Source organism: Haliotis asinina, chromosome 12 (assembly GCF_037392515.1).
Source record: "Haliotis asinina isolate JCU_RB_2024 chromosome 12, JCU_Hal_asi_v2, whole genome shotgun sequence".
Lineage (NCBI taxonomy): Eukaryota > Metazoa > Mollusca > Gastropoda > Lepetellida > Haliotidae > Haliotis > Haliotis asinina.
In genome coordinates, this window is record NC_090291.1 from 38,003,602 (window position 1) to 38,020,795 (window position 17,194).

General features: G+C 41.6%; 1 protein-coding gene across 1 annotated transcript; it reads left to right on the top strand.

Annotated features, from left to right (window-relative positions):
* The first annotated feature begins 3,801 nt into the window (after nucleotides 1-3,801).
* LOC137257795 (ankyrin-1-like) lies at nucleotides 3,802-16,896 on the top strand. The gene is made up of 4 exons (XM_067795234.1): nucleotides 3,802-3,879; nucleotides 8,321-8,435; nucleotides 9,782-9,868; nucleotides 11,327-16,896. Exons 2-4 carry the CDS (start codon nucleotides 8,327-8,329, stop codon nucleotides 14,869-14,871), a joined length of 3,741 nt encoding a protein of 1,246 aa, XP_067651335.1. The 5' UTR covers nucleotides 3,802-3,879; nucleotides 8,321-8,326; the 3' UTR covers nucleotides 14,872-16,896.
* The last annotated feature ends 298 nt before the right edge of the window (nucleotides 16,897-17,194 follow it).

The window sequence follows — 17,194 nt, forward strand, 5'->3', positions numbered from 1 at the left end:
AACCAAGAAACAAGTGAGAGCGTTGTTGGGACTGACCGGGTACTACCGGAAATTTATCCCAAACTATGCAGCCATAGCAGTTCCGCTAACTGATCTCACAAAGAAAGGAAAGCCAAACAAGGTAATATGGACAGAAAGCCAGGAATTAGCTTTCACTACGTTAAGAACCCATATGTCAAGTTTTCCTATCTTGAAACTACCCGACTTGAAGAAACCATTCTTGGTAAGAACAGACGCTTCTGACGTTGGAATCGGAGCTGTACTGCTACAAGAACAGGAAGGTGAGCGATTTCCAATATTGTTTGTGAGTCGGAAGTTAGTAGATCGTGAGAGAGCGTATTCTACAATAGAAAAAGAGTGTTTGGCTATTGTGTGGGCAATACAGAAGTTAGAAAGATATCTGTATGGGAGAGAATTTATTTTGGAGACTGACCATCAGCCCTTAATATGGATGACCAAGGCAAAAATGACCAATGGACGAGTGATGAGGTGGGCCCTGACTTTGCAACCCTACAGATTTCTAATTCGTGCAATCAAAGGAAGTGAGAATGTTGGGGCTGATCTCTTGAGCCGGTGTTCACCCTAGTCATACTATGTGTATGGCAGTGTGTAAATAATGTACTCTCTGCATATCCAGATTATTTGTCAGCAGTTATTTCTTATTTATTACTGTGCTATTGTACATTTAGACAATTGTGTTTTATGATATTTATGCATTAAAACAAACTTAAATGTGATCTTGAGTGTAATATATAATTGTACTTGTGTACAATTACTTGAAGAGGGGAGTGATGTCAAGATCACAGATGATTTCGTTTATATAATTAGTTTATGGTACTGTAAATAGATGTAGTATGGTATTGTTAGAGTGTGTTATATATTGTTGGGAGTTGTTGTTAGATTATGTTCGGTAATACTATGGGAATAGGGTTATGTTCAGGGAAGCGTGACCAGGTATGGCCAGAGAGCTGGGGTGTTAATTTGTAAACAATAGAGAGGTGTTGAGTAGCTTGGGTATGGGAGGTCAATATAAATAGTGAGGAAGGGTAGTAATCTGGACAGTCAGCCAGAATCACCACTGTGTTCACCTGTATGGGTTCAACTTTTGTATGGGATTGCATCTCACGCTGGCTGGCGTAAGTTTTTATTATCATTATTACTTTTGTATTTATTGATTGAGTAGATGTAGCAAGAAATTGTTTTACTGATGTAGTATTTCTAGATATATGTGCATATTGTAACACTATATAGCCACAAAGCCATTCAAAATTTGAATGTTATCGTTCCACAAAAACTGTTCCACTTTCAAATATGTAAATCGGAGTAAAGTACATGAATAAAGTATAAGACATTGACACATGTCTTACTGAGTAACTGTAGTTACTTATATTGTATTGTAGTGTCCCGGAACTGGCCGGTTATCCTTAAAGTAAGGAGAGGGGTATTATCTCCGCCTGTAAGGAGACAGACAAGAGTCTTCCCTGTTGTACAAGGAGCATGTATCTCCTAGTAATGTGAGATGTGGATGGCACAGCCATCAACCATTACACAGGCCCCTTAAACTCCGTGAGGGAAACCATCGCCTGGGTGTGAGGGATACCACACAAATACCATGACGTCACCAAGTGGAACCACAGTGCACTGACATTCTGATTACATTGTAAAGAGAAAGTGTTCTCTCTGAGTGGCTAATTCCTTTATTGTTATTTAGTTCGATTGTTTAGTTTCTGATTGGGATTATATGTAATCATTATCTATATTAGTGAGGGTATTAGGATTTTAGTGTAGTTAGTAGTAGTAGTAGTAGTATTAGAACTTTAGCAATTTAAGTGGTAGACAGAACTGTATATGTAGCTAGGTTAGGTAATTAGATTAGTTAGTTGTATTTGCACCTGTAGAATTAGTTTAGTATAGGTATTGGGGTTACTTATATCTTAAGGGGAGGAATAAAGTTTTGCAAAACAAACTATTCTTCTGTTGTGGTTACTTTGGTATGTGACAGTCCTAGCCACATGCTCTTATGTCTGGTCCATCTGCAACACGCGGATTGCTCTCTCCCTCTGCTCTGGTGTTAAACGAGGCATGTTCCTGGTTGTTCCTGGTTAAAATGACGAACAAGAGTAAACCTGGTTAGCTTTTGTATCCTGCTTTAACTGATAGGATAATTTTGTGCAGAATTTCAGTTTTATGCGCGCGTGTAAATTCTGTAGGTGTTTTCCCCACAAAATACGAAATAGACATGTTGTGTTCGAGAGATGTGTTTTTAACTATTTTCAAACAGATTGAGAATTATTTTGACAATTTACAATCATTTTCATTTTCGTGGCGTTTCTTTTGGATGCTAATTTATTTATTCACTAAATGTATCGAAATGCCATAGACTAAATCATTTCAACAACTTTCAGACTATGACAGAAAGAAACGCGGTAATATCAATTATAAAAAAAGAGAAGAGCGTATATGCCTGATTGGAGCCACGAGGTGGGGAAACACGCAATTGACCACTTGTGAATATATTACGTCATCAAAGGAATTCCCATGCGTTTTCCAATGACAAATAGGCGCAGGACCTATTTTCATCGCATCACAAAGCATTTCTTCCGTTTCCAGTTTAAATGGATTTAAAATGATATATAGTATATAATATATTCATATTGCATATGTTACTACAATAAGCGTTAATCTTGAAATATTGAAACACCGCATTTTCCAACAAGATTATAAGGCGTATTTCGATCATTGATGAGGAATTATTTATTCTCTTATCCACGTGTCATGTTTTGATTGCATGAAATATGTCGGTGTTTTCGGACCCCTCTTAAGTTTGTGCTTGCCATAAAGGCGACTATGCTTGTCGACTAACGGGATCAGGTGGTCAGGCTCGCTGACTTGGTTGACACATGTCATCGGTTCCCAACTGTGCAGATCGATGCTCATGTTGTTGATCACTATTATTTGATCCGATTATTTACAGACCGCCGCCTTATAGCTGGAATACTGCTGAGTGCGGCGTAAAACTAAACTCACTCACTCACTCACCCTTTTAAGTTTGACTCCTAAGGAGGTAAGTGTCTACAAAGTGCACACTTTAGGCCTTTCTGTTCATATTCAGATGTCAGAATGTGACTTAAAGTCTGAAAAAAGCGCGTTTAACCTATTCCACCGACTAAAGAGTGAATCGGGCTTTAGCAATATCCGACTGTGAACATCAGAAATGGGCTTCACACATTGTACCCATGGAGGGAATCGAACCCGGGGCCCAGATTTTCGAAGCTGTCTTAGGGCTAAGATAGTCGTAATTGCCATACATTAACATTAAGATACGACTGTTCTAGTTAAAAGAGCTTCGAAAATCTGGGCCCTGGGTCCCGACCCTCAGAGCGATCGTAGTGCTACGTCAGTCGTAGGTCTATATGCTAGTGACGATCATCCTACGGCTTCCACAAGGCTCAAAACCGCCCCACCACCCAGTGAAGATTGCATAACTTGTATGTGCAGCGACGCTGATGAGTTGAGCGTGTGTTTTATGCCAGTTTGAACACTATTCCAGTTATATCACGGCATGTCTGCTTAATGAGGGAGGAAATCCCAGTGTAATGCTTATCTCAGACGTTTACCATTTTGGTGACATCCCATGTTCTGGCATGCTACAAAGGTGCTAACACAGACGTAGACTGCTGGCGTACGCAAGGGACACAACTCTGCATATCCTTATTGTGCGAGGACACTCCAAGTCTGTCTCTTGGATGGCTTCTGCACAACAGTCACGTGATATGCATGACATCCTTTTGTAATGAGGTTAAACTGGAGCAAGCCATGCAGATAGGTAAAATGACTTAGGTCCCCTTACAGCATTGGGAGCTTAAACCACGACAAACTGTGAGTGTACAAAATCAGTTTTCTTTTCTAAAGTTTCTTTTTTAAATTGTGATCTACTATAGCTATTTAGATTAGTTTTGTACAACGATGAACGCTATGTGTAGTATACTCACAACACAAGTTGTACCAACAGTAAAAATGGGTCAGCCAGAAAGCGGATTTATCCATTGAAGCTAACAATAAAGATATACTTCCTGGCTCTCTGCTACCCAGCTGTGGACCAATAAGTCTTGTGTTAATGGTATGCAAAATATTTTTTTTGAAAAATAAATCTGTAAAAAACCCGAAATTTTGAATTGATTCAGGAGGAACTCACAAGATTTTATTTCTTAACGAAATACACAGCCAAAATGTACGGACATCACAAGCAAATTACTAAATTCTAGTAATCTTGTCACCGTTTGTTTATATCCACAGTATTATACGTGATATAAGAGTCTTTTTGGAAAGAAAAAAAAGGACAGTGAATGACCAGTGTCGATGTACAGTGTGTGTGTGTGTGTGTGTGTGTGTGTGTGTGTGTGTGTGTGTGTGAGTGTGAGTGTGTGTGTGTGAGAGAGAGAGAGTGTGTGAGTGAGTGAGTGAGTGAGTGAGTGTGCGTGTGTGTTTGTGTGTGTGTGTGTGAAAATTTCAGTAGTAACAAGTGAACCCATTTAATTAGAGCCGAAGTCACGAGTGGGAACCTGGCGAATTCTAGACTTGCTTCTTTTAGTATTATAGAATTTTATATGGATAACACACGGAACACGAGGAGCCACTCATGAGAGATTAGAGAGGGTCGTACATGGATTTCATATCGTGTACTTCTTACTTCTTTGACCAGTCCAACATACCTATCCAACAGTTTCCAGAATAGAATAACTGAATGTTATTAATGTTATTAAGTTCTCCTACCAAATATCACCATGATTACTATGTAACTAAAAAGACATAATCGTGAATGAGTGACTTTAGTTTTACGTTGGTTTTAGCAATATTCCAGCCATATCACACCAGAAATGGATTTTACACATGGTACCGTTGTTGCAAATCGAACCCGGGTCTTCAACATGAAGAGCGAATGCTTTACCCACTAGGCTACCCAACCGCCCCAAAGAAATAACAGACTGTATTGAAAATATGTTTGAACTGCAGACAAATGGCTAAGGGAAGAAACTTAATGTATTTTCATTTAATTCGCGAATGTGTTTGTAGGCTATTGTTCAGACTATTGTTGGTGTAAATCGGAAATAATGCTCTCTAAAGAAACAAGTACGGCATGCAACAACGGAACACTCGACAATTCAACATAATTCCCATCTCGTGGTAACGCAGGCTGACAGTGCATAGATAAGGAAGCGAGCAAATAGAAAGGGACACTAGGTTGTGGGGAACACTGTAGATGAGCTTTGTATGGTATGATTCCAGTCACACGTTTTTTATCACAAATATATTCCATTTTACAATCCATTGCTCTGAATTTTAAAAAAAAGCCAAAAGGAGAACAAAACCACTCCTGAGAGGTTTCATATCATCGGGGGCGGTGGGGTAGCCTAGTGGTTAAAGCGTTCGCTCGTCACGCCGAAGACCCGGATTCGATTCCCCACATGGGTACAATGTGTGAGGCCCATTTTCTGGTGTCTCCCGCCGTGATATCGCTGGAATATTGCTAAAAGCGGCGTAAAAGCAAACTCAAAATTTCATATCATCATATGTAGTTTCCGATCATCATATGTAGTTTCATATCATCATATGTAGTTTCATATCCGCAGATATGACGGCCGTATGATCGAGGAAGATACTTCTTTCGATTAACATTGTCTATGTCAGTCTCCATCGTTTCCGTTGGAAGTCATACGTTTATGTTTCTGTGAAAGTTGTAGTTTCGTTCCTTTATTTAATATGTGTAATATACATTTTTATTCGTAGTCTTCAGTAGCCTGTGCTTCAGTAATAAACTCTCTATATGGCGGCGGTCTGTAAATAATCAAGTCTTGACCAGACAACCCTGTGATCAACAACATGAGCATCGATCTATGCAACTGGGATACAATGACATGTGTCAATAAGTCAACGAGCCTGACCACCCGATCCCGTTAGTCACCTCTTACGACAAACATGGGATGCTGAGGATTAATTCTAACCCGGATCTTCAAAGATGGGTTCCTGGAAAGGGTAAGCTTGTCCTGTTTTGCAGGTAGCACAATTTGCTTAAAGAAGCATTTGTAGCCCGGCGCCACAAAGCAGTGGACCTGGCATGTTGACAACGGCCTCTAAACTAACTATCAAATACCGATGGACCAGAAAATCCAGTTCGACGAGTCATGGTATGGCCGTTTCCTGCAGGATACTGTATGTCTATTTCAAGGTCGTATCCTCCATCCTACTCGTTGCTGAGAATGCTGTGTGAAACTTTGCTGATTTGGTTGATACCCTTGTCTTAGTTTTGTAGATCGATCAAGACTAGGATCGATCTTCAATGTCCATGTCTTTAACTTCTTTGGCTCGATCCTCTTCTGGGATTGGGTTTATCACAGCTCTGCTATTACTTATCCATTTTGTCAAACGGAATCCACCTTTAATATACAGATTTCTTTCTCTGATTCTCCCAATTCTTATATTATAGGCATGAAATTATGATGTCCATTGTAATAATAGATATTAAACTGATATAAATAATCGAGGTGATTAAGATTTGATGGTAGGCAAAATATGACAGAATTTAATAATAACTATGACAGGATTAAAAATAGTGATGAAGTGGGTTTTGATGGCGTTTTCTCGTAAGTAGACTTATTAAGCCTTGATAAACTGTTTACATGTCCCGTACTGGTGATGGGGAGCGAGGTCGGAGCTTTGTGCCATTTTTATCTTCATAAAAGTAGGTCGTTGGAACTTGATTGGGCAAGGTGAGGTGACTGATAGCTTAGGTACACGCAAAACTGCTGCGATAGCAAGATGTAGCAACGTATCCGGATACCTAAGTACCAGTTCTTGGCATTCTACGAGCCATATATGGTTTAGGATGAGAAACTGAGCTTCTTGGAATCCACCCCACAGTCATACAAATATGGTACCGGGGATACGAAATAGAAGCAGGGAGAGAAATAGATAGTCAGGGTGATGGGTTATTGACAAATGGTAAAAAAGGGTAAAGGGTGTTGGCTGTGAGGTAGGAATCCGGTCTTAAGGTGTAGCAAAGCTTACGAGTGGCAGACTTGTGCGTCCAACTCTCGACGCTCTGATCACTAGGGCCCGTCTTGAAGCACCAGTAATTGCTTAAGACTGAAGCCTTAAGGAGCCTTATATTGTGATCATAGAGTGGGTTGACCAGCAACACAGTGTTAATGAAACTATCAAACGAAGATCATGGTCTTGTGGTTGCTGGAGGAACTACGGTAAAGTTCCAAGGGTACTGACACTGTACCTCCCGCACATCCTAACTCTCCAGGACCGACGCACGGGGTATACCGTAGTTCAGGTAAACTTTTTCTTTCTCCGATTCTTCCAACTCTTGTACTGTTAACACCATAGGTCTCCTTCTTGTTAAACCTGATTTCATCTTTTCACGCTAATCTAGGAGTGCTTCCCGTTTCCCGAGTACTTATGCAATAGCCCTCTTGGGAGCAAACCAGTCCGAATAACGACTGAGAAGGTGGTCTACCTGGCTTGTTGTACAGTAAATCTGGTTGATCCGGGCAACTTACCCGAATTCCACGTCTTTCCGTGGAATGTCAGTTGAAATCTGTGCCTGTTTGAGGCCACATTTCTTCATTGTCTCATAAGAACTCTGGTCCATCTAGTGTCTTTCAGAAATGCATCTATTAACAGTCCTCGAGAAGCGTCATCTGCGGGATTGTTTTGAGTATCCACATACTTCCATTGTGACTGGACCGACCATTCTTGAATCACGGATAACCTGTTTGCTACAAGGGTGTGGAATCGCTTTGAATCATTGGCGATATATCTTAAAACTGACATGCTGTCTGTCCAGAAGTAGGTTTGATTAACAGTAGAACTTACCATGTGAGCGTGAAAAACTTTCCTAAACAAAGGACTTAATCTGAGATAAGGTAGTCCAATCTCCAATCTTGATCCATTTGTAGAAGATGGTATAATTACAGTGGGTAGACGACTAGAAGAGCAAGTGATTCTACCAAAGAAATCTCATGAGTCAGGACCGAAATGTCACATCCATCGTGAATCCATTCAGGCAGAAACTTTGTACTTCCAAATAATTGTCTGCGAAATACTGGATTATCAAAGTCAATGCAGCAGTGAGACAAGAGGGACAATGTCGCGGTGGGGTAGCCTAGTGGGTAACGCGTTCGCTCATCACGCCGAAGATCCGGGTTCGATTTCCCACATGGGTACAATGTGTGAAGCCCATTTCTGGTGTTCCTCACTGTGATATTGCTGGAATACTGCTAAAAGCTCCTTAAAACTCACTCTCTATTTCCAGGACAGGATGGAAACGCATCCGAACCAGCCCAATGATGTTTCTGTGTCCAGTACTTCTACCGGCGATGTACAATCAAGTGTGAATGAAGGGACGCTGCAGTTGGCTTCTCCAACAGGTGATTACATAAAAAATACGGCAAATTAAAACTGTTCTTGGTACACTGTAATGACACAGAATCTCATAATTGCTGTGCTTTAAGGTTTCCTCGAATATCCAATATTGTTCGGGATACCTGCTATGTCTAGGTTGTAAACAAGCACGTATGGTTTTGGTTTACAGCCAGTTTCCTTACTACTGCCATTTGCCTTCTGGGCGTCTTTGGTAACGGTTGCTACGTAAAAACGGCGAGATTCTCGGGTGATCTCGTGAAGCGGAAAATGGGCTATTAAAAGACGCTTGAATCCGCCCTATCCTTACATGTAACAGCAAAATATCAATCTTTATTTTTCAAAGATTTCAAAGAGTGTCATGTGACTTTTGCTCAGACTTTGTTTTGCTCAATTCTACAGAAGTCATGCAGTGTCTTTGTATGTGTGTATTTCATAATAGACATGCGGAAGACTGAGTGATTGAGTTTAGTTTTATGCCACACTCAGCAATATTCCAGCTTTATGGCGGCAGTCTGTAAAATAATCGACAATCCAGTGATCAACAGCACGATACGATGACATGTGTCAACCAAGTCAGGCAGCCTGACCACCCGGTCCTCTTAGTCAGCTTCTCACATGCTGAAGGCCAATTCTAACCCGGATCTTCACGGGTCGACACGCGACCCAAGCCATTTTTCAAATTTGACGCATCGGTGACTGTCTGATGCTATTCAATACCCTGACTTCAATCGTGTGTTTTTGTGGCGAAATTTCGGCTTAACATTTGACTAGCATTTAATGAGTCTGTGATAGGCGCCACTTGTGGACAGACGCTCGGTGTCAAATTAGGAATTCACTGGCATATGCTTATAAACCAAAGACATTGTGGTGCTCCGGTGGAGGCGTTTCTTTTTTAAATGTGCAAAATTTGATTTGAAGCAGACTTTGAACTATCAGAAGTTCACTTAGAGATTGATACCATTCTTTACGGCAACCCTGCTCTGCCAGTTTAGTGCCAAATACTGTTAATGAAAGTGTCATTAGTCGTGTGTATACGTACGTTGTACGAAGTAAGGGCTTCGATTAATCAATAGTATGTCTTAATTTTTTGTTATCCATTCATTATTGTTCATGTTTCAGATGGGAGCTGGCGGTAATAAGTTGCCCAAATTGTTCCCAGTTCTTGAATAAAATGTGTTCAAACAAGCAAACCAAAAGAACTGAATGCTCTGAATCATGTTTTATGATTAATTAGTTTTTTGGTGCTGTATGTCACACATTAGACACCCATTTTGGGAATCAAACAGCGCAACGGAAGATATATAAAGGATACATCAATAACTCGCTCAATCAATCACTCGTTCTGTTGCAGCTCATCTGTCATGCTTCGACTTCTCCAACTCACGTAATGTCTCACTCTCGTTCGGGGACGTCACCTGTAAAGGGTGTCTCTCGCAAGGTAAGACAATTTTATTACCAAGCACAGTGAAACCAAGTACGAGGGTTGATTGATACGTTCTGAACCTCACTGGAACCAAATTGCCTAATAATGAAATAACGCTGTCTGTGATGTCACTGAGGTGCACGAATATGCACAAAATCTAGAGTTAGTTGAGCAAATGTCTTCATTGTGATAAGTCATTAGTATATGCAAGGGTCATTGACCTTTGACAATGGCCACATTTGAGTCTTTGCAGAAAAAAAAGCCGAACAAACAAAACACTAAAGCAGACCCATCCTCACCGTAAAGAGGCGTAAAAAGGCTTCTGACAGCTGATCAAACCAAACCAGATGACCGGTGACAATCTAGCTTTGTTTTGAGAACGTTTCTTGGAAACATTTGTGGCTAATGGGCCCGTCATTAGGCTAGGGCACTTTGCGAGACCTTAGTACTTCCGGCGACAAACAACGTTTAATACCATTTCGAATGGTTTCATGGTTGTCACTTGGCCCCGTCTCCGATATCGCAAGTTGGCGCACGCAAAGGGAGCCAAGAACCAACTCAGTGAAATAAGCAGCGCGAGTTACCGGCCCTATGGGTGTAGCATAAGTTGAGCAGGTTCTAGCAACATTGGGTGGATTTGACATTTCCAAGACTGTCCCATCAGCTGGGAGGAATATGTCAAGTTTGTTATTGGGATACCTAGAGTGACCTTTTGGTAGACGGTCTTTCAAGAGGCGACCAAACAATTGCAGAGCATATCTTGCTGTCCTATTGAGAAACTTAGAAATGGTGTACTTCCACCAGGACAATGGACTAGTCTGGTTATATATCGGGTGTGTCCGATTCATTCAACACTATTTCTGATGTTAATGTGAAGTAAGCTTTAGCATGAACCCGTTTCGTTTGGAACGATGACATCACAGAAGCAGTCGAGAATATTTTGGACAACAAACTGATGGATAACATCCCTCCATCATAAGAGTATCAATGAATACCTTTAATGCCCTCGGGTCGAGTCTTCCCAAACGAGGCTCAGATCTTATCAACCACCTCTCGTATATGCATCATCAATTACATAATGATCAAGAAAAAGAATTACACATGTATTGAGGTCTTGTTCTTTCTAAAGTATCGTGCAGTTCATATACCGATGCTAGATTACAATCCCTCTTGGCTTTGTGCTGGAGGTAAATATAAACTGAAAGTGAAATATTTTAAGCATTTAGTAAACATTTATAAAATCTGATTCGTGCCTGAGGAAGTCATTCTAGTTTACATTGACCTCCTAATGGACTGAACACTTGATTTTCGAACTAGGGTTGGGAATAGGGCGGATGGCATGTTTGTTTGTTTGTTTGTTTGTTTGTTTTTATGTAGCAATAATTGTTTCCTTCAATTATCTTCTCTCTCCCCATTTAAAATGGCTGGTGCCTAATAGTTAATATTTTATTATATTTTTGTTTATACTTGTAGAGAGTATCTGGAATCGTGTTCAGGCATTGAAGGAGGTATTCGTTAACGTCCATACGCTAGAGACAACAAGGCATGTGCTTGACAAACATGGTCATGTCAGCATATGCGGAGCTCCCGGAGATGGGAAGACCAGCATTGCACTGATGCTGTGTGAAGAATATCGTAATCAAAAGTATGAAACATTGTTTGTGGAAAACATCGAACATTTTGAAGTTGATACAATCACTGAACGACGATCTGACATGATGATCATATTTGATGACATATTCGGCTGTGTCACATTTCCAGTAAACCTCGAGAAAATAAACAGAGTTTTGAGGGTCCTCGCTGACAGTTTGACTGCCCCAGACGGGAAGCACGGTGAGAAGAGGAGAAAGAAGAAGAAAGAACCCATGGAAGACCAAGAATCTGTGGATACGAGTTCTAGCCATACATTCAAACTTCGTTTCATTTTCACATCGAGATCCTACAACTGGAATGAGGGGTGTTCCAAATTCCACCAATACAAGATAAATCTCTTCAGCACAGAGACCGTTATAGACTTGACTAAAGATTTTCTGACCCCCGATGAAAAGAGACTACTCTTAGTGTCTTTTAAGAAGAAAGCTCAAAATTGTGATATGTCTGATGAGGACATCAAAGCAATCATTCATTCACAAAATAGCCAGTTTGGGTTTCCTCTAACCTGTAGCCTGTTTTTCCCCAACCCCGTGTTTCAGATGCATAGCGTTGACTTCTTCCAGAACCCTGTGACCTGCTTGAGAGGTGACCTTGACACCATCATCCGAGAAGACAGCAACAGATCTGCAGCTCTCATACTCTTCATTCTTTGTGAAGGGAATCTCAACCTTGTCACACTTCAGACGGCAACAGGAGGAAAAGGTACTGACCTGTTCCATGTGGTGAAAGAAATAGTACCATCCTGTACACGAACCAACGTTTGTAAAGAGATTGAAAACTTTGCTGGAACATATTGTATAGTCGAGGACCACCTCGCTTACTTCTCTCACCCGTCGGTGTATGATGCCGCAGCATGTGCTCTAAGTCACCTGAATCTGGTGCTGTTGCTGCAGTACTGCTCTCTGAAGTTCCTGAATGAGCGGGTGAGGCTGAAGAAGACGCTTCAGACATCAACTACAGATGATGCCACAAACATGATTTACATCAGCCCTGCTCTATATAAAAGTGTCGTGGATAGACTTGCTGAAGGTATCCGACACAGATGTTTCAAGTGGACAGTAACACATCCTGCACTCAGTAACGACACCATTGCCTCCTCCCTTGTGGCTCAGTTAGGTGATGACTTGACAAGGATAGCGCAACAGACAGACAAAACCTTTGGGAAGTGTTTTCTGTATTGGACGTCACTGACACACAATAATGCACTGTTTAACAGCACTTTGGAAATCATGTGCAGAAAGAAATTGATCTACTTAAATCGAATAAAGAATTTGTTCAGGAAAGACTCAATAAAACGCGGACAAGATCTGTATTACTGTGCAATAACTTGCATTGAATGTGGGGATCTGTATAAACTAAAACAAATTACATCTTTACTTAAGCAAGAGAGGAAATTTGATGTCAACTTTAAATCATCCAAGAGCAAAACACTTCTCTTGATTGCTGCTGAGTCAGGACATCTTGATGTTTTTAATTTCCTGCTACAAGAACAGGCAAATATTTCTCTAGTTGATTGTGATGGTATGACTTGTCTTCATTACGCCTGTAAATCGGGGAGTAAGGATATAACTGAAGTTATCCTGGAAGTGTCTCCTGGTATGACCAATGCCGCTGACTGGGTGGGAAACACTGCAGCAGGAATAAGTGCAGAGTCTGGTTATGATGGTATCTTGAAACTGCTGATATCGAGAGGTGCAGACGTGACTCTCAGTAACAGAAATGGTTGGAACAGTCTCCTCCTTGCTAGTCGTCATGGTCACGTGTCGACTGTGAAATATCTGTTATCACTGGGCGTGTTTGATATCAACACAAGAGGCGGACTGTATAAGGAAACACCAGTTATGGTTGCTGCTAAAAATGGACATTTTGATGTATATGACCTTCTAGTACGCAAAGGAGCTGATATCTCGCTCGTTGATGATGACAAAGTAGACTGTCTGATGCTGGCATGTGAGGGAGGAAATCCAGCTATTGTGAATCATCTCCTAACACTAAAACAATTTGACGTCAACAAAAGAGGAGTTCATAGTATGACACCAATCATGATTGCAGCCGAAAAAGGGAATTACGATGTGTTTAAACTTCTTATCTCAGGAGGAGCTGATCTGTCCTCTTTGCTAAGATACAAGCTGAACTGTCTGATGTTGGCGTGCAAAGGAGGTAATGTACAAATACTGAAACACTTGCTTTCTATGAAAATATTTGACATCAACAGAAAAGGTGGATGGCATAATGAAACAGCAATTATGATGGCAGCTGAAAATGGACACTTTGACATCTATGTACATCTGTTATCCGAAGGCGCTGAAGTCTCTCCGAAGTCTGGTGACAGAGGAGACTGTCTGATGCTGGCATGCTATGGGGGTAATGTGTCCATAGTGAAACATATCCTGTCACTGAATACATTCGACATCAACAGAAGATCAGGGTTGAGTAATGAGACGCCACTTATGGCTGCAGTTATGGAAGGCCATTTCAGTATTTATAGCCTTCTTGTGTCAGAGGGAGCTAATCTGACACTTACAGATGACTACAAGACAAATATGTTGATGCTGGCATGCGTAGGGGGTAACGTGTCTATCGTGAAGCATCTTCTTGCCATGAAAATCTTTGATATCAACAGCAAAGGAGGGCCCGATAACATGAGTGCCGTTATGTTTGCAGCAGAAAATGGACACTCTGATGTTTTTGGTGCCCTTGTATCAGAGGGAGCTGATCTCACAGGTACCCAACGTCATAACAAAAGCTGTTTAATGGTGGCGTGTACCAGTGGGAATGTGAATATAGTTAAACATCTTCTATCAACCAAGTTGTTTGATATCAACAAAAGAGGTGGATGGAACACCGCGACGCCTGTGATGATGGCAGCTAGACGAGGCCACTACGATGTCTATCATCTCCTTGTGTCAGAGGGTGCTGACGTTTCCCTAACGGACATCGACAGTCGGGACATTCTCATGGTGGCGTGTAAAGGTGGCAACCTGTCTATCATCAAACATCTCCTTTCTCTGAAAGATATCGACGTAAACAGACGCGGAGGACACAAACGTCAAACCCCCGTTATGTTGGCTGCTGAAAATGGAAATGTGTCTGTTTTTGATCTTCTGGTGTCTGAAGGTGCTGATCTCACGTTTTCAGATGTGGACGACAGAGACTGTTTGATACTGGCTTGCTATGGTGGAAATTTGTCCATTGTGAAACATCTTCTCTCTTTGAAAACTTTCAACATCAACAGGAGAGGTGGAAAGTACAACCAAACACCACTTATGGTGGCAAGTGAAAGACTGCATCATCGTGTTTATGATCTTCTTGTGTCAGAGGGAGCGGATTTGACATGTTTATCTGGGAATGCTGAGCGTCCTTGAAAGAAAGAATGTGTTAATCTTTGAACATTCTTGATTTTATGAATGGTGGACCTGACATTGCTCCAAAACGCAGCACAAATCCTTATCACTAATGTGACGGCTGGTTAGTTGCCAACGCCGCACAATAATGACAGGTCGGACCTGGGCATTCCACGTGAGGAACGATTACTGAAACGAATGCTACTTCACTATTGTTATGAGTGGTTAACTGAAGATTGAACTAATGAGTGAGTGAGATTAGTTTTATCAACACCCATCAACATTAAAGCTATATGGCAGCGGTCTGTACATACTCGAGTCTGGGCCAGACAATCCAGTGACCAACAACATGAGCATCGGTCTACGCAATTGGAAACCGATGACATGCGTCAACAAGTCAGCGAGCCTGACCACCCGATCCCGTTAGTCACCTCTTACGACAAGCAGAGTCGCCTTTTATGGCGAAAGTTTAACTAAGCTACACCACAAATATATGGACGGAAATATACTCACACAGATGAAAAGGCTTATGTCAAGTGATGAAAATCAACATCGGGTGTGTCCCCCATGTCTCTGGAGAACTGCTTGGCATCGTCGTGGCATGCTGCGAATGACTGTACGGCTGGTACCAATCGGAATTCTACGTCATTCTTCCTGGAGAGCCACGAAAAGTTCATCCAAATTGTTGGGTTGAACAGGTCTGCCCCGAACATTGCGGCCAAGAACATCCCAAAGATGTTCGATGGGGTTAAGGATAGGACTTTTAGTCGGCCATTGCAACACCCGGACACCTGCAGCCCGCAGTCCCTCAAACATGAGCGATGTGAGGGCGGGCATTGTCATGCTGGAACTCGAACATTCGACCTGCTGTACGCGCAAAGGGGATCACAATCGGGTTCAAGATCTCGTCACGACATCGTACACCTGTTATCCTGCCATCAACACGCACAAGATCTGTTTTGTGGTTAAAGGTAAACCCGCCCCACAAAATAACAGAGCCCCCTCCATAACGATCATGCTGGTAGATGGTGCAGGCACTGTGACGTTCCCCAAACTCGTATTCGACCGTCATTATGGTCTAGTGTGTACCTGCTCTCATCACTAAACATGGTGTTTCTCCATAGACGTACGGTTCTTCCTCCATGGTTCCGTGCCCACAGCAGTCTCAAGCGCTTATGTTGCTCAATCATGTTGATTCCAACCAATGGACGGTGGCTTTTTAGACCAGCCGATTTAAGACGATTACGCACTGTACGCGCAACAAATTCTGACGTTTCTTCTTCGTCTGAATTCCGTATTGATTTTGAACAATAAGGCGCAGGGTCCGGTTATCGGTTTTCTTTTTCCGTCCCCGACCACGCCTCATTTTGACGTCACCAGTCGCTCTATAGAGATTCCAAAGTCTGGATATCACGCTAACAGACTTGTGAAAAGTTGTTGCAACCTGTCGTAATGAGCTTCCACCATTAACCATGCTTGTTGCCTCCCATTTCTGTGCTAAAGTTAAGTACTGTCTCGCAATGTTAACGTTTTTAACCGTTGTGTTTGACAGTGCATATACATGTAACGTGTATATCTAAGTGCACGTAACTTCAGGAGCATGTAGTGCACGTGCATGGAAAGCATTATGGTGAGTTTGAGTGAACTGCTCTTCACGAAAACGATAATACACGGCGCTGAAGTTAGTAAACGGAAATTTTGAACTGCCCTCAGAAACATGCGTTCCCTTAGGGCCGCACAGACGCAAATCAAATCGTTTAACCTGGCACATGGCAAGATGGGAGAATTTGTTGTGGAGTGGAAAGACCGGTGCAGATAACTGTTCCCGTTCCTTAAAATGTAGCACAATTATCTTAATAGGTTTGAAAAAGTGAAATACGTACATCACTCCAGATGCAAGGTGTTGTTAAAATAGTTTAGCACCTTCCTTCAAGGACTAAAATGCTTTTGGAGCGCTGACCGAACAAACTATTTTTCTCTCGAGCAAAACCTCCCCGCTCCCCTTTCCTGAAATGTGTTTTAAAATTAAACTCGTTTCAACACAAAGGATTCACAAGTACATACCAACACATTAACCACAAGGCTACCCCACATCCATAGACTAAGGCTTAGTCTTTGAATATATATCATTTTGATAGTAACAAATTAACCCATTTTAATTCAAAAGGAGCCCCTGGGAGACAAGACCTGAATCCAGGGAAATCTAGACTTGCTTCATTTAAGGCTTTAGCACTGCAGAGAAGGCTTGGCAGTTGGCAAAATAATGCGGTTCAAGGACTGTGAGACAGACTACCCTACCACTCACGAGTTGTGACTGAGTTTAAAGTACATATCATTATCATAG